Here is a 23,120-nt window from a genome sequence, read left to right on the forward strand (position 1 = left end):
CCTCCCTAAATCCTAGGCCTCAGTAGTTTTTCACATGAGTGGCTTTCCCCCAACTCACAAGATGTCAACCATTCCTAGACATATTTGAGCTCGAGAGAAAATGCATACTAAATTGGTCAATACAATTACACAATATAGTAGACAACTATGCAACCTGCAAGTCGTAAAGGGGTTTAACTGATGCGCATAACTCTTTACATTAAATGGATTGATGACTTAGAGCATCTACATCCATCATACTCACTAAAATATCTACACATCATTTTTTCAATTTCCCATAATGCCACATCATCTACCCAATTTTACTAACTTTTTACTCCAACCCAACAACTCTTAAAAGTTTCTATACTAGATCCCACCATCAACATTACATTTGTATATTTTATTATTTATCTCTATTTTAATTAATTGTAAGTGCTTGTAATAAATACAAGCTCACATTTCAAGTCTAGTGTGGAGTATCTATTCCCACATACTCATTTTTGTCATGTTGGAATTGAATTTGTACTCCAATGGTAATAGATACTCATATGAGTATATATTTAACATTAGATACTATCATCGGAGATGCTATTAGCATTCGGATGTTTATAAAATAAATATGAATTATATAGATTTTTATAATAATTAAATCCATTATACAAACTTTGCGTAAAGATAACATTTAATCTTTAAGATTTTGTATTCAATTTTAAAATAATGATCCACAAAAACAATAAAAAAATAAAAGGTCATTTCCATAAAAAGAAGTTTGTGTGAGTCAAACAAGAAGAATGTTTGTTGGACTTTTTCCTACCTCACACCGAACTTACCTTCCTGACCACCGGAGAACTCACCGGCGACACCATCACCGGAACACCCAGCCACTCTGTTTCTTCAGGGAGAGAGAGGGTGTTTGTTGAATGGTGTGAGCGGGTTCTGAATCTGAAGCAGATCAATGGGGAATTGCAATGCGTGCTGACTGCTGAAGGAGGTGAACCCGCGGACTCGAATTGTGCTTATGATAGTTTTGTGGTTTATTGATGGATTGTGGGGAGACCTTACTATATGGCACCTGAGATTGATATTTGGAGTGCTGGTGTGATTCTTTATATTTTGTTATGTGGGGTCTTGGGCAGGTACTATACTACTGGTTTCTTTGTGTTCTGTGTTTGGATTTTAGTGTGATTTTTGCATTGGTTTATTGTAGAGACTGAACAAGGGGTTGCTTTGGCGATTTTGAGAGGGGTTATTGACTTCAAGAGGGAGCCTTGGCCTCAGATTTCGGATTGTGTATGCTCACTAGTGAATTCATGGGTTTATTGGATGATGGCCAGTTCCTGTGTTAATCTTCATCTTGCTTAATGGTATGTGTGATCTGAGGTGGTGTTCCATTTTAACGCTTAAACTATTTTGCTTCTATGAGGTTAACTTTCAAACACTAGTTTTAGTAACTGTAAAAATGCTGCATTTGATTTGTCCTTCATGATAGAAGCTCACATGTATTTTAAAAGGAATGTTATCCTTCTCACTGGACTGCTGTTGTGTATTTGAACCCTCACAACTACGTGATATCGAAAGTTATTCTAAATATGCACGTTTGTTTATTATGGTTGCAGAACATTCCTGGCTGCAAAATGCAAAGAAAGCTTCAAATGTACCATTAGGAGATATTGTCAGGGCAAGGCTTAGGCAGTTCTCAGTAATGAATAGACTCAAAAAGAGAGCTCTTCGGGTTAGCATCTATTGTCGTTGATTAATGATAATTGAGTTTAGTTCAGTCTTTTATTGAAGCAATATGGAAGTTGAAACGTTGGTGATTTGTGTTTCTTTGAATAAATGCCACAGGTATAATTGCAGAACATTTACCCGTTGAAGAGGTAGAAATAATCAAAGATATGTTTACCTTGATGGATACTGACAAAGATGGCAGAGTATCATATCAGGAGCTGAAGGCTGGTTTGCAGAAGGTTGGTTCAAAATTGGCTGAGCCAGAGATAAAGTTGCTGATGGACGTGGTAGGCTTTCTCTAAACTTCATTCCATTTATAATGTAATTGATCAATATAATTTTAGTTCTTTGATGGTCACCATGATTATTTTTCAATTTGATGGAGCTCTTCGAAAAAACTCTGTTTTTGGAGATCTGTCGCTTGATTTCTTAGAAGGGTGCGCAGTTTGCACCATTATAATGAACATGATGTTGTGCTTTCAAGGGATGGAGATTTTCCCTTTCCTACTTAACCTGTTGTGTGCCTGACTTCCTGGTCTACATGTGTAGGGAAAATGTGTCTTATAGCATGTTTGGATTCACGTTCAGATCTTTCAGAATCAATTCTGCTACCACACTAGGAGTAGCTTCTCCGATAAACAGTTCTCCTTTTTAATGTGAAAATCTACTGTGTATCTAAACATGCACATAATTGGTTTTGGATCTTGTGTCGCATCACATCACATAATGATAAAGGCCAATTACAATGCGCGCGTATATTGTCAATATTTCCTGATATACTTATGGAGACTTTGTTTTACCATTACATTTGCTATTCAAAAATTACTTTTGAAATTTGTCAGTATGAGTAGGAAGATTGTTTTAGTTTATCCTTAGATTAAAGAAAATGTTCAGAGACTGAATCATGAAAAAACAAACCCTGATTTGTTGTTATTGAGTTGATGAAATCCATTGTCCTTCGATATTCTATTTATACTACAGACCAATATGGTAGTACATGTTAAAGTATCTCTATTCAATTATGAACAGTACCAGTTTACTAGACTCAACCTCACATAGAGACCTTAAGCCTGAGAATTTCCTCTTTGCTAATAAGAAAGAGAATTCAGTTCTGAAAGCCATTGATTTTGGAGTCTGTGTTTTCTAAACCTGGTATTGGTAATGAAATGTGGCTAGCTTTCTATTTTGGTCTTGTTTAGTTTTGGTTTGATGAATTGTGCTTATGATAGTTTTTTGGTTTAATTGATAGGGGGGAGAGATTTTCAGAGATTGTGGGGAGTCCTTACTATATGTCACCTGAGGTATTGAAGAGGAATTATGGACCTGAGGTTGGGGTGCCTCCATTCTGGGCAGGTACTTCTATTGTTCATCTTCATCCTGCTTAATGGTAAGTGTAATCTGAGGTGTTGATAAACATTCATGCTTAAAAACTATTTTGCTGCTATGAGGATAACTCTCAACCTGAAATTTCAGTAACTTTCAAAATGCTGCACCGGAAACTTGCACGTTTATTAATTATGGTTGCAGAACATCCCTGGCTGCAAAATGCAAAGAAAGCTTCAAAAGTATCATTACTGTAAGGACAAGGCTTTGGCAGTTCTCAGTAATGAAAAGATTCAAGAAGAGATCTTTTTGGGTTAGCATCTACTGTGGTTGATGCATGATTGTTGAGTTGAGTTCTGTTTTTTATTGAAGCAATATGGAAGTTGAAATGTTGGTGATTTGTGTGTCTTTGAATAAATGCCACCGGTAATTGCAGAGCGTTTATCTGTTGAAGGGGTAGAAATAATCAAAGACATGTTTACCTTGACGGATACTGACAAAGATGGCAGCGTATCATATGAGGAGCTGAAGGCTGGTTTGCAGAACGTTGGTTCAAAATTGGCTTGCCCAGAGATAAAGTTGCTGATGGACGTGGTAGCCTTTCTCTAAACTTCATTCCATTTATAATATAATTGATCCATATAATTTAGCTCCTTGATTGTCACTATGAATATTTTTTCAATCTGATGCTTGATTTCTTAGAAGAGTGTACATTTGTGCACTTTTATGATGAGCAAGTTGTTGTGCTTTCCAGGGGTGAAGGTTTTTCTTTCCTAGTTATTAGTATGGGCAGAACTTAGGTGCAGTTGCTTCGGTCCTGTTTTTACTGTTCACAAGTAGTAATAAAACATGTGGATTGTTATTTACACATTATCTCACACCGTCACAGATCCGTTATCGTTGTTTTGGTCATCTTTCTCTCAGGATCAACCACAACACTGTTTCTCTGTGCAAGGATGTGCGGTGATGGGTTCGAAAGAAAAACGATCTCGAGCAATCACTTCTCCCACCGCATCAGGGAGATGCTTCTTCTGGGGGCATAGTCAGACGTTCAATTTTTGCCAAATCTAGCGTTCAATTTTCGCAAATTCTTCTCGATTTCGCCCTCAATTCAAGTTTTGGAAAATCACCAGAGAATTTGTGTTTATTAACTCCGAATTTCTGCGCATCCTTTTATTTACGTTTCAATTGAATTTGTTTTGCGTGGGGAGTGTAGGTTGGGCCTCATCATACAAATATCAGATTTCTTGCTAAGTGCCCTCTGTGTCTTACCATTGAACTTAATATTTGGCGACAAAATATGGCTTTTATATGCATATACATGGAGTCCTGAATTGAAGAGTATGATAGTTGATCAGGATTTATCCAGATGAGTTCGCTATGGAAGAAAAACAGAGAGTGGATTAGTGGTGTGGTTGAAGAGAGAATAGACGAGTGGGTTAGTGGAGAATAAACCAGAAATACGAAAGACTTAACGGACTGAATTAGGCTTACAGATTAGGTGAGCACGATAGTCCAGTTGTCATATTTTAAGAGGGCAACAGTGCTAACAGCACCAATGGGACTGTATGTAAGTTTCTCCCTTTCTCAATACAAAACAGCACCAGTTTAACAGACACAACCAGTAATGTTAGTAACTGTAAAAATGCTGCATTGGATTTTTGCTTCATGATATAATCTCACATGTATTTTAAGAGAAATATTCTCCTGTTCACTAGACCATTTGTCCCATAGCCTCTCCCCCTCAAAAAAAAAATCATTGCATATTTGAACCCTCATAACTACCTGATATAGAAAGTTATTCTAAATATGCACAGTTGTCTATTATGGTTGCAGAACATTCCTGCTACAAAATGCAAAGAAAGCTTCAAATGTACCATTAGGAGATATTGTGAGGATGGCTTAGGCAGTTCTCTGAAATGAATAGATTCAAGAGGAGAGCTCTCCGGGTTAGTATCTGTTGTGGTTGATGCATGATTGACTGATTGTTGAGTTCAGTTCTGTGTTTATTGAAGCAATAAGAAAATTTAAATGTTGGTGATTTGTGTTTCTTTGAATAAATGCCACTGGTAATTGCAGAACATTTATCCCTTGAAGAGGTAGAAATAATCAAAGATATGTTGACAAAGATGGCAGACTAACATATGAGGAGCTGAAGGCTGGTTTGCAGAAGGTTGGCTCAAAACTGGCTGAGCCAGAGATAAAGTTGATGATAGACGTGGTAGGTCTTCTTTGAACTTTATACCATTTATAATGTAATTATGAGTTATCCTTATAACTTCAGTTCTTGGATATTCTCTATGATAATTTTTCAATCTGATGGAGCTCTTTGAAACCAATTTTTTGACTTCTGTTGCTTGATTTATATTTAACCTTGTTTGCCTGACTGCCTAGTTTGTGATGTGTCACATGAATTGGATGATAAATTAACGGAGGAATTTTATTTTAGGAAAGAGAAATACGATTAGATTAAAGATCAACATCTTAGGAACAAAACTCTCCCAAGTGAGTGTCAATGTTCAATATAAGCCCTACATAAACTACCAACTGAAACTAGGCAACAAGAATGCCTGAAACTAAAACCTTGAGTGGAAATACCCCAAATCCTAGAAGGGGGTGAGCAAATTGAAACATCATAAACCAGATTCATATCCCCATACCACAAAAAGATACTAAAAGAGACTAAAGGGGACCAAGAAGTGTAATTTAAATACCAAATCTAGCTAGTACTAATTTGGGAACCTCTGGTACCAATGTCCAATAAAATCTGCATGGATTAGGCTTCTGAAGCGCCTGAAAAAACCATCGCTGATGAGTTTATCGATGATCGGAGATGTGCCAGTGCTGGTCACACCCGAGTAGAGAAAATAAAACTCAGCTTCCTTGATGTCTCCTTTAGCTCCTTTTTTAGCCAGAAAATCAGCACATAAGTTACCTTCACGCTTGACTAAAATGAGCCGTGCATCCCATGTTTGCTTTTGGGCGAAATACCAACGTATTTCATATATCTTTGCTGAATTTGGGCTTCCGGGTTGTATATAAGCCCAATTAATCAAGAGTTCAGCTCTTTCGCAGTCTGTTTGGATTATTAGACGAGGTAGCTTCATCTTCCAGCCTCTCCTTACTGCCCCAAGGATAGCTTCAATTTCCAAACCATGTACGCTCTTGTATCCCACGTATTTGGAGAAGAATCCATATTTGAAATCTCCAATGTGGTTCCTCAAAACGCCACCTATGCCGGCTCTTTTGCCCAATCGGTTATAGGAGCCGTCCACATTGAAGATGTAGTAGTTTTCTGGCCCCTTCCTCCACTTTGCCCAAGCTTCAGACCCAATTAGGGTGAATGCCCCAAAACTAGGGTATCGGAGACCTTCCTCTTCTTCCTCTTGCTCTTCCCCACTTTTGATGAGGAGCGCCATTGCCTTTTGACAGCTCCGTTCCCGGATGAGGTTCCATTTCCGATACTCCACTTGCTGTTTAGGATCTGTTGGGTCTGGAATATCAATCTGAAATTGTTGCACAAAAAAAACTATCATTAGGTATTAAATGAAGAACATGTATTACTTAACAACTCCTTATGCACCTAGAATGGAATGAGGTACCTGCAGGAGAACAGGAGCTGGAATGAAAGGAATCTCAACTTGCTTTGTTGAAGAGCTTTCCCTGTCAATAATCATCTCAACATCTTCTTTAGTAACATCTTGTGCACGGTGATAATTACGAATGGCAGATTCCAGCAGAATTCTAATTGAGTATGGAAACCTATCTGTCATACACAAAATTGATTAATTGGGCTAAATATTTCTCCAATAACATAAAAATCAAGCCCAAAATAATTATTACTTTAGACATGTAAAATGAAAAATGAGATATTCGGAAACCATAAGAACATAATCAGATATTCGGATACACATTCCTAAGAACATGAAAAATGAGATACATTTCAAGCTTATGCACTTAGGTCATATGCAGTAGACAACAACAATCAGATTAAGCTCCTAACAAATTTTACGAAGGAAATTTGCAAGCATGCTTAACAAAGAATAGCATCATGGCCAGTAAAAAAGCCAGTGACTTGGTATGTTCTTTTGTTTGTGTTTTGCAATGTCAGTAGTATCATCAAGGGTAACATCATGCAAACATATAAGAACACCATCTTTGGAAGACAAGATATCGGTTTGTGCCTTCTTCAATAGCTATCTGCAAGAATCATTCATTTTTTGGCAAGTATTCACCAAAGATGAAAATTATGCCCATTATGTTATCTGCACTGTACCTAATAATTGTTTGTGCATAACAGTAACATGATTTCATTTTATAACAAAAACAACATGATAAGTAAAACTTTGAAAATCCATTTTTTTGGTTTGTGTGGTATTTCCAGCTACAGGGGCAGCGGGAGGATTGGCTACATTGTGGAGAATTGGTACCTAGGAGGTGGTAAACTCTATTTGTGAAGAGAGGTACATTCTTTTGTTTGTTAAGTTGCCTGGTGTTGTTGCTGTCCTCATGGTAGGGAATCTTTATGGGGCTCATTCAGGGGAGGAGAGTAGGAACTGTATGAGGGGTTATTGGGGCATTTGAGAGGGCATGATGGGGGAGTAATTCTGGGAGGGGATTTTAACACTGTTTTAAAAGGTGGGGAGAGGGAAAATGCAGCAGGCTTGGGGGATGAAAGTTTTAGGGAGTTTGTGGGGGAGGCAGAGTTAATTGATTTCCCTTTACAAAATGCTGAATTTACTTGGTTCTAATCTTGGAATGGTGGATGGTGGAGGAGTCTTGGTAGATGGATGGTCATGGAGGATTTCTTAATGATGTGTACTAATTAACCAGTTTGACTACTTATGGCACTTGGTTTCTTGTGTGGGTATTCAGCATGTTCTGAGAGAGGGTATCGTTCAGGCAGATTTATGGGCAAATCAGGGGTGTGATAGACATGCTCCTCATTCTTGTGTGGGTATTCAGCATGTTCCTCATTTATGTAGCTTACATGAGAGAGATGTTCTCATGATTTTCAGTTAATTTTCAATAAAGCTTTTTGTTTCAGAAAAATAAGAATCCAGAAAACTAATTTAAAAAAACACTGAGCTATTGAGCACATGAATGGATACAAATACAAGAGCAGCAGCGGTAACCAGGGGCATCTCATGTAAACTTTTGATACAGTTTTTTTTTGAATTCAGATATAAAATTATGAGAAAGGAATGCAATTTTGGCAAAAGAGTGAGTTTAGTCCATATTCACCAAGTATGCAGGACGAGTGATTTATAATTAGTGGATTGTGATTAGTTGTTATATGTTACATGTAGAACCCAAAAAAAAGGCTTAATCATAACTAAAGTGGCATCAAGATGCAATATCCCTGTCATGTGAATCCCTAATTTCATCCCTAATTTCATCAGTTCAAAAGAGCAATAGCACTATCAACAAAGACCGTGGAATAATTAAAAGAAGAATAAATCAAGCAAATATAATCTGAAAAAAAGAGGGACCTCAGGAGCAGAAAAGAAGGAAAAGGAAAGTTACAGTGTATGACAAGGGAAAAAAGCAAGAAATAACAAGCCCAGAACGGTGGTCAAAACCAAATCCATTCAACCTCAAGGCTCATCCATTCCAGCTCACATTCGATGCAATTAAAATAAGTACTAATGACAGATTAGATCATCACTTTTTTTTCATACCCTTCTTGAATTGTGCACTCCTATGATTGACCAATAAATAATTACTTGCTTACAATGAGTTTTAAATTTTAGTGATTATATAATAAAGAAATTAAAATAACACAAACCTTTAAATTAAATGGGATATAAGAAATCTCTCCTTAAGATTTTAAATTCAACATCGACGGAGCAATTATGGTTGATAGCTCACATGATCGAGGAGGAGTTTTGCGAGATTGTACAAAGTGACTAGTTATTTGGCGTCTCCCATAATTTGAGATTTTGAGTACATCTTTTAGCTTATAAGTTTTATTTAGGTTATTCGAGACATTGAAACTATTCTTGCGTTAGGTTTTCCTCATGTAGTTATCAACAGTGATAATGCGAAAGCTCTTATGTTTCCAGCTACCTCGCCCTTACTGCCAACTTGACCTATTGTTATCGTCATTGACATCCTCTAGGTCAAATTTTACCCCAACTTATGTTTGTGGGATAATATTTTCACAGCTAAAACCGTAGGACATTTGTCCACAATTTAATTATCAGGGTATTGAAATGTATTTATCACGATTTTTAACAAATTTTTATCAGTTGAAGGAAATAGTGTGGTCTAAAGTAAATATCGAAAGCTCTAAATGCCTCACGCTCTAAAGCGCTAAATAGACAGATTCCCTCCATCTTTAATTTCAATTCAACTTCTTCCATTTATTTCAATTATTTCCCAAACTTTTTTTCAAGTTCTCTACTTATTCTGTGCACCTATAATTGGAACTGTGTATTTTTCTATAATACTACAAGATTGAACTAATCACATGACAGGTTTTGTGTGTACTGAATGTTTGGTAGACTAGCGCATTCTCTCAAGTTTCTTCATCTCTCTTTATGCCTATACTCTTTGACTATTTATAAAGAAAATGATAGATAAAATGTTACACTTTCACGGTGTCACTTTACTTAATAGGATTTGGGTATAGACATAAAAAAAATTAAAAGAATGAGAGAAAAAAATAAAAGAGAGACAAATGACATATATTACATAATGTGACACGAAGAGCCAAACAAAAGAGGATTTAAGTGTATTTTTAATCCCTTTGATTTTGTTTTAAGGGTGATTTTGATCCTTTAATTTTTAAAAGCTAATTAAGTACCTTATATTAAGCAAATTTGATCGGTCTATTAATTTAAATACGGGGTTGTCAATTTAAATACACATAAAATACTTGAATCTTTATTTTGTTTCGAAATATTTGATGCATTGGATACATAAAATGATTCTAAGGACTAAATGTAAGAAATTAAATTAAATTAAATTTGCAAAATACGATGTTAGGGATTAAAGATAAAAAAAATTGGGGGTTATTAGTTGTTTTTTTGAAAATTAATACTTTGTTAGTGAGACTGTATTAGAAAATGTGAATAAAGAAGAATGGGGTCAATGCTAGAGAAGAGAGAGGGGGGTTGTTGTAAAGCTGTAACACGTACCCTGCAAAATGCAAATACCGGCTCTGCAGTCTGATATTGCTCCCTTCGCCTGTTTGTTTTGTCGCCACCAACTTTAATTTTGTTTTAGTCATGGACAAAATTAAGAGCGATGCATGATGATGGTGTATCATGATCTTCCAACCATGAACATGCATTATTCTTTCTGATAACTAATTAAATTAATTGTACTCCCTATCTTTTGCATTGTCTACTCGATTAATCAGTTTCTTACTAGAAAAGACGAAACCAAACCATTAATTCAATTGTTTTTGTGAATTTATTTAAATTTAAGATTTATTTTCCTTTGAACTAATATAAGAGTTTAATTTTGATCACTGATAGTGATAGTGTAAATATAATTGAAAACAAAAAACAACCTCTGATTCTAATTTCTACCCACTTTCTTTTTGGCTTGTGTACAAGGTCAAACTCTAGTTCTAATAACCCACACAGCTACGCCCCTCAGCCATAAATCATAATCACCATTGATTTTTGTCATTTTGTTGGGATTTATTCAAAACAGCCATATTCAGGATTTTATTCCTCTTTTGGCCACGCACACACACATGCAGTGCAAAAAGTAGAACAATGTCACCTAAGGATCACAATATTACGCGGACAAGCCTGACATTTCGCCGCTCGCAAACATGGTGACGTTTCTTATTCCAGAACCCTTATTCCCGATAATGCTTTAATCCTATACTCTTTTTATCCATGTATGAAACTCATATTGTCATTACATGACACATGGTGCTTACAAGCATAAATTACAGGGAAAAACTATTCATATCACCTCCAATAAACACTAATTATTTTAACCACTTACTAAAACTAATTAAAAATAATAAATTAATAATATTTATCATTATGGGGTGGTATTGGACATACGGGTAGTTTTTTTTTTTTTTTTAAATATACATATAATTAGTGACGGAGGTAGGAATTTTATGTTACGAAGACAACATGTACATATAAATATATAGCATTAAAAGTATATACATGACATTACTATTCTAGAATTTTGAAGGTAAATGTTGATGCGGGGTGGTCGGGCGACAGTGGCATGGATTTTGGTTGGTGGTGCGCGGGCACGTCAGTGACTTCATGTATGCAGCTTCTCATTTCGAAGAGCTAAAGCAGGATCCACTGCTTGCCGAAGCTTTGGCGTTGCGATGGTCCCTCGGAAGGCTGCTTCACGTAGAGATCAATGATGTTATGGTGGCACTAGATGTTGCTGTTGTGGTGCATGCGATAAAATCAGCTAACTGTCAACCAAAAATTGCATCAGTTATTGAAGACTGTAAGCTGCTTGCTTCCCGTTTTAATACCTTCTCCATTGTTCATGTGAGGAGGTCTGCCAATAGTGTGGTTCACAATTTAGTTGCTCATAGTTTTCAATTTCCCTGAATGGTGAGATTTCCTCCACATTTTGTAGCTACTGATTTGCTGGCTGATTCAACTTTCTCAAATTAATATATCAGTAGTACTTTACCTTAAAAAAAAATTATTATCTACATACAGCGCAAATGTTCATATTGATTCATATTTTATAATTTTTGAAATATGCTATCAACTCTCAATTTTTAAATTTTTATTTCTTTTATAAGCAAATGTTAGTGGTTAGTTATTAGTGAGTTAGAGAATTCCTTCAAATTTTCCTTCCAGGATTTGAACTCGTCATACTTCCAATTTAGTTAAACCTCTGTTAGTCTCAATAAATAAATAAAAAAATACTGAAAAAAGAGGTGTTAATATAAGTGTAACTGACATTCCTTAATTAACAATAAAATTATCCATTATCCAGTACCAGTGCGTGAATTTTACATTTGTACTAGTAGTTATAACTATTAATTTTCTTTTTTATTTTCACATGCCTGTGTCACACAATACTCACACTCTAATTAAAAATTAATAATCGATGAGTTGCACAAAGCAACAAGATACAAGTGAAATGTGGGGCATAATATAATCTTGTCCCACGGTGGGGGCAAAATATGAGTCTTATATAGGACCCTTATACTTCTATCGTACTATCGTAGTAGCATTGGAAGAAACTTGGCGTTGAACCAAAAATAAATGAGGATGGAGGTTACTAAAAGAAGCAACACGTCGAATGAAGAGAATGGAGAATGGTGATATGGTTTGGGAATGAAAGAGAGAGAGAGAATGTGTGTGTCTGCTGTACGTTGTGTCTGCAGGTTGTAGCGCGCGGCTGAAAGGAAACCAACCTGGTGCTGCCTCTTGTTCTTTTTTTGTCTTATTACTATTGCCATGCCACCCAACATCATGATCATGACCATGCTCTATCATCAATGGTCATCAAGCCATATGAACATTATTCTAATAAGGATTATACTACCGTTTCTTCAGTTTAGCTGCACTTTTTTCCTTACATGCAAATTGAATTCATGGGATAAAATTTAATACTTACATTAAAGAAAGAAAAATTACTTGGAGTGATGGTATAGAGTTGATGAAGAGATGGTAAAGAATTACTTAAAAGAAAGGAAAATTTAATAATTGTAGAACGCTACGCGATTTGGACCGGACATGTTACTATCATTGAGATTGTCAAGCTACTCCAAGGAACACACCTTGACCATTATCATCACTGGGCTGATCAAGCTACTCCAAGGAATACACCCCGACCATTACCATCACTGGGCTGGTCAAGCTAGTCCAAGGGACACATCCGAATCATTTTACGACTTGGGGCGCGTGGACATGACACAAAGACCCAACCATAAAGACAGTTTGGGTTGCTCCAAAGACCCAACCATAAAGACAGTCGGGTTGCTCCAGAGACCCAGCCATAAAGACAGTCGGGTTGCTCCAGAGACTCAGACATCCGCACTCACCATAAAGACCCATTTGCACTCCCCATAAAGACGGTCGGGTTGCTCCGGAGACCCAACCATCCGCAGTCACCATAGAGGCTCAACCTTCCACAATCACTCCGGAGCCAACTCAATGGTGAGGTATCCATCCGTAATCACGGGAGAGTCAACATAACAGTCGGATAGGCTGCAATCTCGGCAAGGTCAAGGGAAAAGTCAAGACGTCCAGCTTGATCCACGCGGTCTACTCCCTTTAGTCAGCTGACTATGTAATAGACGGAAGTGTTAGGGTTAGAGGATCCGCCCACTATAAAAGAGGGCTTCCACATGTATAGAGATCCATCTTGTCCATGCTTGAGAAATATACCAGTTTCCAGGGGTGGAACTACTTGAGGGAAGAGGGTGGCATTGGCCCCCTCAAACCTCTAGAAATTTCTTTGAAAAAATTAAGTATATATAAATACATTTTTGTTTTATTAAGAGTTATATATATATTCTTTCATTGGTCGGGCGACAGTGGCATGGATTTTGGGTTGGTGGTGCGCGGGCACGTTAGTGACTTCATGTATGCAGCATCTCATTTCGAAGAGCTAAAGCAGGATCCACTGCTTGCCGAAGCTTTGGCGTTGTGATGGTCCCTCAGAAGGCTGCTTCACGTAGAGATCAATGATGTTATGGTGGCACCAGATGCTGCTGTAGTGGTGCATGCGATAAAATCAGCTAACTGTCAACCAAAAATTGCATCAGTTATTGAGGACTGTAAGCTGCTTGCTTCCCGTTTTAATACCTTCTTCCCTTGTTCATGTGAGGAGGTCTGCCAATAGTGTGGCTCACAATTTAGCTGCTCATAGCTAGTTTTCAATTTCCCCGAATGGTGGGATTTCCTCCACATTTTGTAGCTACTGATTTGCTGGCTGATTCAGCTTTCTCAAATTAATATATCAGTAGTACTTTACCTCAAAAAAAATTATTATATACATACAGCGCAAATGTTCATATTGATTCATATTTTAAAATTTTCGAAATATGCTATCAACTCTCAAATTTTAAATTTTTATTTCTTTTATAGGCAAATGTTAGTGGTTAGTTGTTAGTGAGTTAGAGAATTCCTTCAAATTTTGCTTACAGGGTTCGAACTCGTCATACTTCCAATTTAGTTAAACATATGTTAGTCTCAATAAATAAATAAAAAAGTACTGAAAAAGAGGTGTTAATATAAGAAAACAAGTAGATAAACCTTGTATGTTTCATCTCAAAATGGTGAAAATCTTGTACTACTATGCATGCACATTGATCAATGAAAGAATGTACTTAAGGCATTATTTGGAAGATTTTGGGTTGTCTAAATTACTCTTGAGTAGATAAATCAAATAAGAAAATTTTACCCACTTATCTTAAATATGGTTGGTCCACATAAAATTAGAGTGATTTAATCAAAAGTTTAGCTAACATCATTTATACAACGTAAACTCTCCAAATAATGCCTTCAAATACTTTGTTTCATTAATTATTATTTTATTTAAAAAAGGGTATTTCATTTCCTTTTACTTATATTTTCCATTTCATGTATAAAAAAATACTCTAAATGATTAAATGTAACCAAAAACGTTCGTTAATTTATTTTTACTCAATTTTATATTATGGAATGTGTCAACGTCGAGGGGGGACATTCCTCCCATTTGACCGGCACATGGGTGTGTTTATAAAACGGCAAAAGCAAAGTCAGAGCAGAATAGAGCAATAGGCCCTAAGAAGGAGACAAAAAGAGAGATTTGATTCAATCATGACTGGTTTTCTTTAAAAAAAAAAGAACATTTGGGTTACTTTCTTCTCACGGTTCATTTCTTCTCACATATTTAAGAAGATTAAGTGAGATGCCTATTATCAAAACTCTGGTAGTATTTAGTGTATAAGTGGGAAGGCAAAGGAACATAATATGGTTGTTGTTATATGCTTATTGTGTTTTTTGTCTGGACCGGAACGGGACAAAAAGCTCTAAAATTGAGACATTTTACTTTCGTGGAAAATGGTGGAATGAAACGGAATACCCTCTTAAAAATATTATTCAAAAAATGCTCATAATTTATATTGGAAATCGTTGATTTTCAAACAGTTTAAAATCACTTCTTAAACTGGAAAGCACTTATTATATTTGTTGACAAATTTAAATAAATTTCAACTTTTCAAAAAAATCACTTAATATGAAATCAATTATTTTTTCAAATGTAAAATCATTTTTTTAAGGAATAACAAAAGAACAAATTTGAGTGCGTTTGTTTCAGCCTATTTTTAGTAAAATCATTTTTATGCTTGTTTCATCTTTTCAAAAAATCATTATTTTAAAAAAGCTGAAAGCATATTAGTTGGAAAAGCTAATTTAGAGCGTGTTTGTTTTAGCATATTTTTAGAAAAAAATCACTTTTTTCAATTAAAAAATAATTTTTATGTTTGTTTCAGCAATTTCAAAAATCATTATTTTAGAAAAAGTTTAATGCAAATTATTTCGAAAAACTAATTTAGAGTGTGTCTGTTTCAGCTTATTTTTGGAAAAATTCTTTTTATTCAATTCAAAAGTCATTTTTATGCATGTTTTGGCTTTTCATTAAATCATTTTTAAAAAACGTGAAAACATATTATTTGGAAAAGTTACTTTAGAGTACATTTGTTTCAGCTTTTTTAAGAAAAATCACATTTTCATTTTTATGTTTGTCTCAGCTTTTCAAAAAGTCATTATTTTACAAAAAAACTGAAAGCAGATGATTTGAAAAAACTACTTTTGATTGTGTATATTTCAGCTTATATTTAGAAAAATTGCTTACTCAATTAAAAAATTTATTTTTATGCTTTTCGAAAAAATATTATTTAATAAAAAGCTGAAAGCGGATTATTTAGAAAACAACTACTTTACAGAGTGTTTGTTTCAAGTAATTTTAGAAAAAATTTACATTTTTTTCATTTTTATGTCTGTTTCAGCTTTTCAAAAAATTATTATTTTAAATAAGCCGAAAGTATATTATTTGGAAAAGTTTCTTTAGACCACATTTGTTTCAGTTTTTTTTAGAAAAATCACGACTTTAGAGTTAACAAACACAACGCACGGAACATTATTGTCATTTTCTATCTTGTTCTATCTCGTTACATTCTATTATGTTCTTTCACCAAACGCTGCCTATATTTAACGACACAAAACTATATTTGAGATTAATCAATAAATTAAAATAGATTAATTTATATGCACAGACAGTGTAAATATGTTTTACATTGTCATTCCATCACACCTCTCCATTTTCTAGCTCATAATTAATTTTAAATTTAATAATATTTAAAATAGGAAATTGAAAGATGTGATTGAATGATTATATAAAACTTTTTACATTATCAGTGGGTAGAAATTAATCTCAAATTAAAATGTGTCTTTCACATAATGAAATGAATTATCTATCTTATTTTCATTTCGAGGTAGATGTTTTGGGTTGGGGAGGAAACAACCAAGGAGGGGATACTACTTGGGTGGCGTGAGGTCGGAGCAACTGACAGACAAGTGATGTATTGTAGTGTAGTGGAGGGAGTGAGCAACAATATTGATAGATAGATCGAGTACTAGTAAGAATATACCAATAAAATGTTTATGATTTTATGTACTCAGATTATTTTATAAGCATCTTATTTTTTTAAATGAAATGGATTTATTAAGTAGAAGAACCGGCATTGTGGTCATTACATCGAGAGAAAAATTTCAAAGGGAGGACTTTTGACGGACATCTTCCATCCGAACAACAATACTTAAAGAAAAGAAGTTAAAGTTTAATCAGACTACAATATTATCATTATGTATGACGGACAAAAGATAAACTAATGAAATCAAATCTAAGAGTTGAATCACGACAATTCCAAATCACATATAGGTCAGATAAGACGTGCCCTTGGAAGAAAGTTTGCATGCCTCTAGCAGCTGAAGACAATCAATCTCAAATCAAACTTAACGGAAACAGAGATCATGAGCCATGGATAAAACCCAAACTGAAGCCAAAAGTCTCAGCACAAACTAGGGACAAATTAAACCTCAACAGGAGAAGTCGTCACTGCTGCCAAAATGTAACTATGACTATCACGTGTAATGAGACCAAGGCCAACTAGATTTGATGAAGAGAGAGACATCAAAATTGACCTTAATCACATGACCAAGAGGATGACGTCAAGACCCAACATCTCCACCATCCCACAAAACTGAGGCTGCAAAGAAGCCAATATCGGTCGCAAGCTAGCCACTCTACTAAGAATATTTTAACTTTAAACTTCTATTATTTTATTTTTTAATTTTATAGTACTTAAGAATCTTTATATGAAATAATGATGAATGAAAGGTTGTGATTTAATGATGGTCGGTGCATAGAAATTAATCTCAATAATGATTATCTCCCTCTTGTAACTAAAAGAATATGAAATAATAATTAATTTTATCTTAACCAAAAATACGGCTTCCACTTCACCATGTGTTCGCTGCTCGCATAACTTCAAAGATATTCTTGACTCCTTCTTTGGCTGATTAATATATTGCGTGTTTCCCATAAATAAATAAATATATATATATATATATATATAAAATATATATATATATATATATAAAAACATATATATTCTTCATTATTTTTCGAATTATGCTCATTTGAGCGAGGAGTGGTGATTGGGGCAGTTTCGGATTATGCTCAAATTATCTCTTGTTTAATTTTCTACGATTTTTTGGGTCTTTGGCGTTTGCAGCATATTATTATGGTGATTTATCTTTTATCTTGGAAGATGTTGCTAATATTAGAAAACCACTTACCTTATTGATTTTGTGTAAGCAATGAAAACTGAAGATTATGAGGATTTGGGTGAACGTCAAATTTATTATCTGCTTTTAGTTCTTTCACGCAAAAGCTAGCTAGCTTCTTTTAGAATCACTTCTCAGTTCTCACATTTGATCACTTCTCACTCAAATGTGAGAAGTGACCAATTTTCCATACACACACTTATCATTTATATGATGTAATAGAAAGAGTGCTCGGAATGTCAATTGGAGTGAATATATGGAATTGGTAAGGAGTTGGAGCATAAGTTGGTGTTGAAGCAAGGAAGAAATCGGCGCAGTAGTTTTGTGGCAGATAATGGAGAGGTGTCCTTTTTAAACAGTATAACTGCTATGCAAATCTTGGAGATGGATTAGTTTGCCATTCCTTTTAATTATTACTTTTTTTTTATCTAAGACATGTGTTCTCCTTCGGAGGCAATCTTGTTCGAGCCGGGAACATTCACATCGTGATGGGGCTAACTCTCCTAGCGGAGATTTTTTTCCATCCACAAGATTCGAACCCGAGACCTTGCTTAAGGGGAATTAAACATGTATCGCTTGAACAACCACCCGTTCGTCCTTTTAATTATTACTATTCATGAGGTTATTTTTCAGTAGTATAACATGTATTACAGTTTTGGATATTTTTTAGAATGTTGGGTTGCATGTGTCCTTGATGATTTTCTTTCATAGTTAGAGTAAAAGAACATAATTCCAAGGCAATGTGCGAACCATGCTACTCTTTGGTGTATTTGATTGGAACTTATGCTCTCTTTGAATGGAGAGGTGAAAATGAGTGAATAAAATATAAGAGGAAAGAATATAAGAGGGAAGAATATAAGTGAAAAATGAGGTGATTTTTGAGTTGTTTGAATTAGGAGAAAAAAAAAGGAAAGGTGATGGAAAAGTAATAAAAGAGAAATAAAGGTGATTAAGTATTTACTAGTTTACCCTTACACATTATTTGTATTTTTTTATGAATGTTACGTAAATTAAAAAAAGCAATCAAATTTTTGTATTATTACATTTTATTTGATGTTATGCTTTACGAAAAGGATGAAACACAGTACCCACCGCAAGTTTAAAAAAAGGGTCACCTAATATCCACCACTTTTTAGTGGTGTAACCTTGCAACACTATGTTAATTGTCCATTTTACCCCTGCTCAAAAAATTAATCCCATCAAAATCCACCCGGTAATACCAATATTTTTTTCTTTTTATAAAATAATTTTTTTTAACAGGGGTAAAATGGACAATTTATATAGTGGTGCAAGGTTGCACCACTAAAAAGTGCATATTAGGTGGCACCTTAAAAAAAATATATATAAAAAGAGAAAGGATATGTGAAGACCGAAGAGAACATGCACACTAGCTGACAGCAAGTTCACTACTGCAAAATACTTTGACAAAACAAAGGGTAGTAATGTCATTATGCTGAAGTGCTTCTCCCAAGTCATTTTCCGTCCAATGTTGCAAGGAAATCTGACATGCTACTATTCATCCTCCGTTTTCCTCCGGCCTCTATTTTCATGCCTCCATGTCAAGATTCCCTTTTCCTTCATCTTTCCCTTCCATCCTTTTTCCTTCCTGAGTTTTCCATAGAAACAAACACAGTGTTAAGTAATGTATTTTGATGGAGGTTAATTTCTATGCATCGACGGTGTAAATAACTTTTACACTATTATTCAATCACATCCCTTCATTTTATTAGCTCACAATTAATTTTAAATTTAATAATATCTAAAATAGAAAATGAAAGGTTGTGATTAAATAGTGGTGTAAAACTTTTTACACCGTTGATACATAGAAATTAATCTCTTCAAAAATATGTTGTAACTTGTAAGTTGTAACATGCCGCTAACGCTTACCAAGAAAAGTCTGTTAGATATTCCCCAAAAGTATAAATAATTTGTATATGCTTTATTATCTATATTTAAAGCAGGGACATTTTTTAATTCAAATTATAATAATTATTTATTTATTGCATATAAGAATCAAAATTTTCACATAATTTAATCTAAAAATTATTTTTCTCATATTTTATTAATTTAATGTAAAATTCAATTTAAATAGGTTTAAACATGTTTTTGGTCCATGTGCTTTGAGTGAGTTTTGATTTTCGTCCATTGTCGGAAAATCTTCCAAAACTCATCCCTGAAACTATTAGAAATAGTCAAGAATCGTCCTTGCCGGAAAAAAAACTCCGATAACTTGGCCCCCATCGCCTCTATTTCATAAAGCAACTTTAACGCCCCCAACCCGCCCCGCTCTGGCCACGATCCGACCCTTATCGCCTTTGTTTCATACTTTCAAGGTCTTCAATCTCGCAAAGGAGCTTCCTTTTGACACATGCAAGCCGATTTGAGGTAAGTTTATGTTGATTTTGTTGATTTTCATATGTTCCTGTACTCTTCTATTGAAACTCTCTCATCTCCCTCTCAGATCGGAGCAAAAACAGTCGGATCAGAGCTTCTGTTCTTCCACACAGTCAAGAACACACCCATTCAGCTTCAGTGCTTTTTTATTCTTCTTTTTTCGATGTAAATAAATTCATCTTTTGTAAATAAATTTATTCATCTTATGAACATTTGATTATAATTTTGTAATTATTTTATTGTTGAATAAATTCTTAGAGTTGTGGTTCATGATTATCCTTTTTGTTCTGTTGATGTTCGTTATGTTTCCTTTCCCTCTAAAATCCATTGAAGCAAGTGAGAGAAATTATTCATTTTTTAAGCTAAGGAACCAAAAATCATATTTATTTTTAAGGAACCAAAGTGCCAACTAGATCAACTCCAATGCTGTCAAAAAATAAGGACAGATCCTTTGCATTTCCAGCTGGTCTAAGGAACCAGCATTGGAGATGCTCTTACGCCGCATAAAATGGCTAGGGGACATTACTTTTTGGAAAGTTACCAAAATACCCTTTTTCTTTATATTTTAAAATAAAAAAGTTATATAATAAATATTTAATAATAACAACAGCAAAAATTTAACTAAATTTTTATAGCCATATTTTCTTTAAAAAAAGTTTAACTGTCCTATTTTATTTTTAGGCATGGATACTTTTATCATTTTACAAACATACATTTTTCATTTCTCTTACTTTTCTTTTCACTTGATCTCTTCAACATACACCTTTGGGTTTTGTGTTTTCTCCTTACATACATTATTTCTCCTTCTTTTCTACACAACCAAACAGATAGAAAATAGGGTAAGATCAATTCACCGATCAACACTCTCAGCAGCCGGAGACCCTAAATCCTGAAGAGAGAGAGCGAGCGAGAGAGAAATCTTCTCACCTTCGGCAATCAAGACATTCAACCGCAGGAATTGTGGCCGCAATAAGCATGGTCGTGGCCATGTCAAATTCATCTGATGCTCCAACTGTGGAAAATGCTGCCCAAGGATAAGGCAATCAAGCGATTCCTTGTTAGGAACATTGTTGAACAGGCTGTTGTTAGAGATGTTCAGGAAGTGTGTGTCTATGATCAGTACACACTCCCTAATTTGTATGTGAAGATGCAGTACTGTGTTTATTGTGCTATCCACTCTCATGTTGTGAGAGTTCGTTCTCGCACTAATAGGAGGAAGCGTGACCCACCACAGCATTTCATCAGGCGCAGGTATGATGCCCTAAGACCCGGCCAACCTGGTCAAGCTCCTCGTCCTACTGGTGTAGGAGCACCTCCCTGTGCCTAGAAAGCAAATTTGAAGAGTTTTTACCTTGTTGGATCAATTTCATATTATGAACCTGAATTCCCTATAGAATTTTAAAAATTCAATTCTGTGTAGGGGTTTTATGTTTCCTTGTAGTTGTGTCTTGGACGGTAGCAACATTTTTGTTATTATTTGGCTGTTTTGATGAGAATGGACTTTTATAAGTCGTATCCTGTTTGATCCTTTATAATAGGGTTCAGATCCTATGCAGAACAGTGCATAAACTTGAATCTTTTGTTTCTCTGGGTAACACAAACTTTTCTCCACTAGTTCATCCCTCAACACTTTTCATTTAAAAAAATAAAGATCAATTCACCGATTTTGTTTTATTATTATTTTTGAAATAATTTATTTTTGTTAAACTGGTTTTGTTTCTTTCACCTAAAAAGCAAAATAAAAGATAATACATGAGGAAATTAGCGACGAAATTTTAGAGAGAGAATTATTTTGTCAATCAAAAAATTTCAACCGTTTTTAAAGAAAGCAACATTATTTTGCTTCATCGAAAAATTACAAAAAAAAAACAAGACATCTAATTACCTCTCTTCTTATCTCTAAGAATGAGAGTTTCTAACTCAACCAAAGGGGAACCCAGAAATGTAACACCATAAATTGGTGCCTGAGTTGCAAACTTGGCCATCCAATCCGCTGATGCATTGCATTCACGTGGGATGTGCTTCATATTGATAACATTTACTTCAAAGGAATCACAGAGAGGAAAACAATGTCACAAAATCTATTAAAAAAAACTTTAGTAGAGAGAAAATTAGCGACGGATTGTTAGATATGAATTATTTCATCATAAACTTACAAAATTTCAACTCTTTTTAAGTTGTAAACGAAATTACACTTAAAAAACTTTTTTTGGCTTAATTGTATCTTTAGTCCCTGATATTTACAAAAATCATGATTTTAGTCCCTCACCTAATTTAATTACAAGGCTAGTCCCTCACGTTCCCCCCGTTTGCAACGTTAGTCCTTCCGTCTTATTTTTAACAGAGAAGGCTTATGTGGCAACACCCATGCCTCTCATAAAAAATGATTTAACTGCACTTTTGGTCCCCTACGTAGACACATTGTGTAGTTTTGATCCTTAAAGTTCAAAAATTGCATCCAAGTTAATAAAAAACAATAAAGAAATAGAAAATGATAATTATTCATCTTCTTCAAAAATTGCACTCAAATTTAAATTTATTTTACTATGGCTGATTAAGATTTTATAAAAATATTTATTTAAATTCTTATTCAGTAATGTTTTGATAACAATCATAATTGTTTCTATTTCTTTTTTTTAGAAAGTTAAAAATATATTAAAAAAAAGCTAGAAAGCTCTCAAGCAAAGAAAACAACCCATTCAGCAATAACAACACCAAAAAATACCGCTAAAAACCTCAAAGCGACCAAAAGCGCCCCAAACACTCCAAAGGCCAACAAAACCCATCAAAAAGATGACCCTAGGAAACGGTAGATGCCAACAAGGGACCAAAGCAACAACACCAAAACAGCACACCCCAAAAAAGAAAACCCCTTACAGAAGAAACAGACCAAAACTCCCT

The 23,120-nt window shown here is 34.8% G+C and overlaps 1 protein-coding gene and 1 long non-coding RNA gene across 15 annotated transcripts; both read left to right on the forward strand.

Annotated features, from left to right (window-relative positions):
- The first annotated feature begins 748 nt into the window (after positions 1-748).
- Positions 749-8,091, forward strand: LOC130711247 (uncharacterized). Of its 14 annotated transcripts, none has more exons than XR_009010631.1 (10): positions 749-1,118; positions 1,190-1,346; positions 1,599-1,714; positions 1,828-1,997; positions 2,960-3,097; positions 3,238-3,627; positions 3,958-4,603; positions 4,851-4,982; positions 5,113-5,254; positions 7,418-8,091. It is a non-coding gene; the product is annotated as an uncharacterized LOC130711247 (long non-coding RNA). The 14 variants fall into 14 exon arrangements; XR_009010629.1 differs by having other exon boundaries at positions 4,870-4,982; XR_009010624.1 differs by lacking the exon at positions 3,958-4,603 and having other exon boundaries at positions 754-1,118; positions 3,184-3,346; positions 3,470-3,627; positions 4,870-4,982.
- A 3,188-nt stretch (positions 8,092-11,279) lies between these two features.
- On the forward strand, positions 11,280-21,546 carry LOC130713046 (40S ribosomal protein S26-3-like). The gene is given in 3 exon segments (XM_057562850.1): positions 11,280-11,543; positions 21,161-21,248; positions 21,251-21,546. Coding segments are annotated over 3 exon segments (648 nt in total).
- Positions 21,547-23,120: the final 1,574 nt, after the last annotated feature.

This window comes from Lotus japonicus, chromosome 4 (assembly GCF_012489685.1).
Source record: "Lotus japonicus ecotype B-129 chromosome 4, LjGifu_v1.2".
Taxonomy (NCBI): domain Eukaryota; kingdom Viridiplantae; phylum Streptophyta; class Magnoliopsida; order Fabales; family Fabaceae; genus Lotus; species Lotus japonicus.